This window comes from Populus alba, chromosome 4, assembly GCF_005239225.2.
Source record: "Populus alba chromosome 4, ASM523922v2, whole genome shotgun sequence".
Taxonomy (NCBI): Eukaryota; Viridiplantae; Streptophyta; class Magnoliopsida; order Malpighiales; family Salicaceae; genus Populus; species Populus alba.
The window spans coordinates 9,062,714-9,067,220 of NC_133287.1; the positions used below are offsets into that span (position 1 = coordinate 9,062,714).

At 34.6% G+C, this 4,507-nt stretch overlaps 1 protein-coding gene across 2 annotated transcripts; it reads left to right on the forward strand.

Annotated features, from left to right (window-relative positions):
• The first annotated feature begins 512 nt into the window (after positions 1-512).
• Positions 513-4,101, forward strand: LOC118055970 (chloroplastic group IIB intron splicing facilitator CRS2-B, chloroplastic). Of its 2 annotated transcripts, none has more exons than XM_035068021.2 (9): positions 513-623; positions 1,275-1,482; positions 1,565-1,649; positions 1,763-1,830; positions 1,996-2,046; positions 2,151-2,224; positions 3,074-3,132; positions 3,234-3,310; positions 3,692-4,101. In XM_035068021.2, exons 2-9 carry the CDS (start codon positions 1,279-1,281, stop codon positions 3,806-3,808), a joined length of 735 nt encoding a protein of 244 aa, XP_034923912.1. In that variant the 5' UTR covers positions 513-623; positions 1,275-1,278; the 3' UTR covers positions 3,809-4,101. The 2 variants fall into 2 exon arrangements, with proteins under 2 accessions (XP_034923912.1, XP_034923911.1); XM_035068020.2 differs by having other exon boundaries at positions 514-686.
• The last annotated feature ends 406 nt before the right edge of the window (positions 4,102-4,507 follow it).

Below are 4,507 nucleotides of genomic sequence, written 5' to 3' on the forward strand. Positions count from 1 at the left end.
GGATCGACCAAGTCTGTTATGTCACATTAAAAAAACTCTAACAAGGTTTAATTTTATACCCGAGATAAAAAAGAGTTAAGTCAGGAAGTTTTGTTTTTGTCAATTTCATCCTTAAGTTTTTTTCATTAGTGAATTTGATTATCTTTGGATCGGCCAGGTCAATTGAATTACTTTATAGCAACTTTCACAAAATTAATTTAAACCAAAGATAAATAAAATATTAAATCAAAAAATTTTAAAATTGATATATTATGCCGTGTTTAATAATAATATCAACCAATTCTTTACAAAGGCGAAAGTTTTCGTTATGTATAAAAACTTCTTTCTTGATGCAGCATTGCTCGTAAACTGGTATCCTACTAATAAACCAATAAAACATAGTGAATAAATCACTTCTTCAAAGAGCCCAAACTTCATTTCAGAGCCCATATATTAAAAGCCCTAAACTACAGGTGCCCATTTAGAGCTACAGCCCAAAATCCCTCATATTTATCCTCGACATGATTATTATCTGGTTTCTATATCCAAAAATATCAATCAACGAGCCTACAGGCTACCCTGCAACTTCTAAAACCAGCGAAGACTCGACGTCTATGCTTCAGCTAAGCTCTTTAATTTACTGGGTCTCTCTCTTCCTCTAAGCAACTAAGTTTTTCTCTGAATTCAAGTATCAAAACACATAAAGGGTTTGTTCTTTTCTTCTTTAGTAAGCTTACCTTTTGAGTTTCAAATATGGATTGACTTATCTTTTTCACTGATTCTTTTTAACGTACCATGTTGTAACTCTCTCTCTGTAATGTGTTTGTCTTTACTGAAGTTAATGGATATGGGTTTTCTTTTTGGAACTGTAGTTTGTGAAAAGTTCAATCCTTTTTAGTGTTTAAGTTGCTGGAATTATAGTTATTTAGCTCACAAAATTCTGTGATTATTATGATATTTGTGGCCATTTTCATTGGTTCTTGCCTAACGGTAGATGTTTTTTTAATAATTTAAAGAGCTCATTAGCACTTAATGGTAGTCGTGGTTGGTTACAATGTTGGGTTTTCAATAAATTTTTCCATTAAAGCTTTTATTTGATTCTGTGAAAATGTTGGAAGAAAGGAGGTTTAAAGTTTGGAATTTGGAAGCAGAAACCTCTAGTTTAATCTAGCCTAGTGCAATAAAACTTGTTTTTCTTATATTTGATAGAATTATTCTTTCTTTGTGAATGGTTATTCATAATCTATTTGGTTTGTTTATACCCGGTATTTAAGTTCTGCTTATTTTATGTGTAGGTCAATGTTGTATGCAATATCTACCCCTAGAACCTGCATTTCCTGTCCAAGAAGTTCTCGTTTTCATCAAAGGAATTTAGTTTCGGTCAGGCTTTGTGCACGTGCTTCATTGCCCAATAATGACAATGGAGTTAAAGTGGAGTATACTCCCTGGCTAATTGTTGGATTGGGTAACCCTGGAACTAAGTACCACGGCACTAGGCACAATGTAATTAAAGTCGCATATGAATTTGATGGCTTCAATATTGTTTTTTATTATTTTAATGATTTTGCAACTTTGTCTTTGTCAGGTTGGATTTGAAATGATTGATCGAATTGCCCAAGTGGAAGGTGTTTTGATGAACACAATACAATCGAAGGCTTTGATTGGAATAGGTTGTTAAGTAAAAAATCTCACTGCTAACTTCCCTCCAAGTTTATGCATTTTCTACTTTCTTTCTTTGTATATGGGTGATGGTTTATTCAGATTCTTTCTGTTATCAGTACAGGTTGCATCGGAGAGGTGCCGATTCTCTTGGCAAAACCACAGGCATATATGAATTTTAGTGGGGAATCAGTTAGTTCCATGATTCTATTTTGTTGTCATAAAATTTTACTTTTGATTTGCATGTTTCACTGAATTTATCGACAGGCACTTGGATGTGATGTAAACATGTGCTTTGCTGTCCCTGAAGACAGCAGATTTTTCAACTAACCTATTTTTCTTTTCAATGTTTTCAAGGTTGGACCACTTGCTGCTCATTATAAAATACCTCTTCGTCATATTTTACTGGTATGCATTTTTATTCCTCACTTCCATTTAAAAGAATTTTTTTTGTTTTATTTACTCGCAATTTACTCTATACTGACATTATGGTCCTGGATTTGAACATGTAGATCTATGATGAGATGAACTTACCAAATGGCATTCTGAGGGTTCAGCCAAAAGGTGGACATGGCCATCACAATGGGTATATTTTACTGTTACGATGTTGGCATTGTTTGACAGCACCTATCATCCCACTAATCCTCCTTGACCCACAAGTTCTTAAACCACTTTCTTTTTTTCCAAATATTAACTTATCTTGATTCTACCACAACTCGTTATTAACTGAGATCTTTATTTGCTAAGTCATAATGTAATAAATTTACAGAAGAGGAAAGTTGTTTACTAATGATTTGCTTGTTAACTTTTCTCATTCTCCTGTAAGAAGATTTATGGGTCACTTTTCCTGGCTTAATTTAAAGCTCAAGCTACTGCACTAAGCATATCTATTGATCACCTGCCAGCCTCTGAACACAGAATTACAATTTGTTTCAAGGAGTTGAAAGAAAATAACTATTCCTTGGACCAAGTACAAAGCATCTAAAACCCAGTGTAGGTTAAATGAATTTAATGAGCAGCATGCATTTCATACCTGTATAAAGAAGGGATTTTCTGCTCCTTGGTTAGCTTGTTATAGAGATGAATAGGAGGTTCATCAAACATAATGTATTTACATATATCTTTTAAGAGATGAGGAAACCTTCGTTTTGTAATTCAATAGGAGCAAATCAATTAGTTGATAGCTAATTCATGGATAGTCACTGCATCTGCATGTATTATGGGGGTTGGGGTAGCAATTGGTTCCCATTCTGGAGTCTTTTTCCTAAATTATCTATGTTGTTTAACCTCCTCAAATGAAATTCCTGGGAGAACATTATCAATTAATCAAATATTTTGGCCTCATATTAATGCACCTCTTGTAATTTAAAGAACTCTCATTTCTGAATTAAACCAAGAAATACAAAAAACATTTATTTGTGATCCCTTGTTGCAGAGTAAAGAGTGTGATGGACCATTTGGATGGTTGTCGAGAATTTCCTCGATTGTGTATAGGCAAGTAGTTTTCTCGTAGCTCATCTTTTCAGAACATTTTATGTGCTGAAGAGCCATTTTTGTCTTTGTTTATAGAACCTAAAAAGTTCCATTTTTTGCAGGCATTGGAAATCCACCTGGCACAATGGACATGAAAGCTTTTCTCCTGCAGAAGTTTAGCCCAACAGAGCGAGAACAGGTATGTCATTGTTTGATTCTAGCGCAAAGGTTCTTCCTCGTGCTTCATGGTGAAAGGTATTTGATACTAAAAGGTTCAGGCATTTGGTGCAAAATCATTTTTTAACATACTATATTGACTCGATCCTTGTATTAGTAATATACATGTATTTCAGCTATTCCAGTAAGTATGGTGTGTCTGGCTTTAAGGTTGCCAGTAGTGAAATCATTGATTTCACATTTATTGTCAAATGCTTTATGGCTGTCTATGTCTGCGCAATTGTTCATTTCTCACATTTTCTGATTGAACGACTTCGTGCCTATTGCTCTATATTTATATGGGTGCATTTGTATTTTTCTCAAAACTGCTGCAACGTTTTGACCGTTAATCTCTACTGGACAGATTGATGCATCATTGGAACAAGGGGTTGAGGCTATGAGGACCTTGATACTTGGTGGGTTCACCAACAAAATTACTAGATTCAATCTGGGGCAAAAGTACAAGTATCACAAAGTTTGAATCCAAGAAAAAGGCATAGCTGAAAGAGAGGCAAAAACCATCTCAGTAAAGTTGAGAGCTTCTGACATTTGAGCCAAAAGATGTAGCTTCTTGTAAGCTTCCTTGCAGTAATTAATCTACGGATGCTTAACCATTTATTGTCGATGTCATCCTCGGCTCCTTCTGGCCAGCAGTGTCTGCATCTCATGTTAATTGAGGTCATATGACTGAGAGATAAATTTCATTGTCATGCTATTTTGTTACGCAATTTCATATATGCAGTCATATTATGGATGATTGTTTTCGGATCTTAAGCTCAAGCATGCCAAAGTCCCACAAAGCCAAACCAAACCAAAATGATCTACAAGTTTTCTGGTTATTCTGCTTTTTTGTCATTTGTCTTTCAAGTTTTAGATGTTGTTTAGCACTATTATTGATTAGAGCTTGTCATAGGCTAGTCATTGCATAAATCTTTGCTTGATTGCTGAAACCTGATGACAAGCGACTAATCTGGCTGGATCTGGTGTTACACGCATGTTTTATGCAAAGCTATCTTGGATAAATTAGGCCATTAGCATCCAAAATATAATTAAATGCTGAAATGTTATAAATTGAAAAAGTTTTGGTGAAATAACATGGTTTGGAGATGTTGCGGTTAAGAAATGCAACATTTGATACATGTTTTATTTTAGAATCCTGACAACTGATATCACGGTTCAC

Excerpts from the sequence above, each read along its gene's own strand:
- LOC118055970 (XM_035068021.2), top strand. The coding sequence starts at position 1,279 with ATGTTGTATGCAATATCTACCCCTAGAACCTGCATTTCCTGTCCAAGA. Across the intron at positions 1,831-1,995 it reads TGAATTTTAGTGGGGAATCA|GTTGGACCACTTGCTGCTCA; the intron begins GTTAGTTCCATG and ends AATGTTTTCAAG. Across the intron at positions 3,311-3,691 it reads GCCCAACAGAGCGAGAACAG|ATTGATGCATCATTGGAACA; the intron begins GTATGTCATTGT and ends TCTACTGGACAG.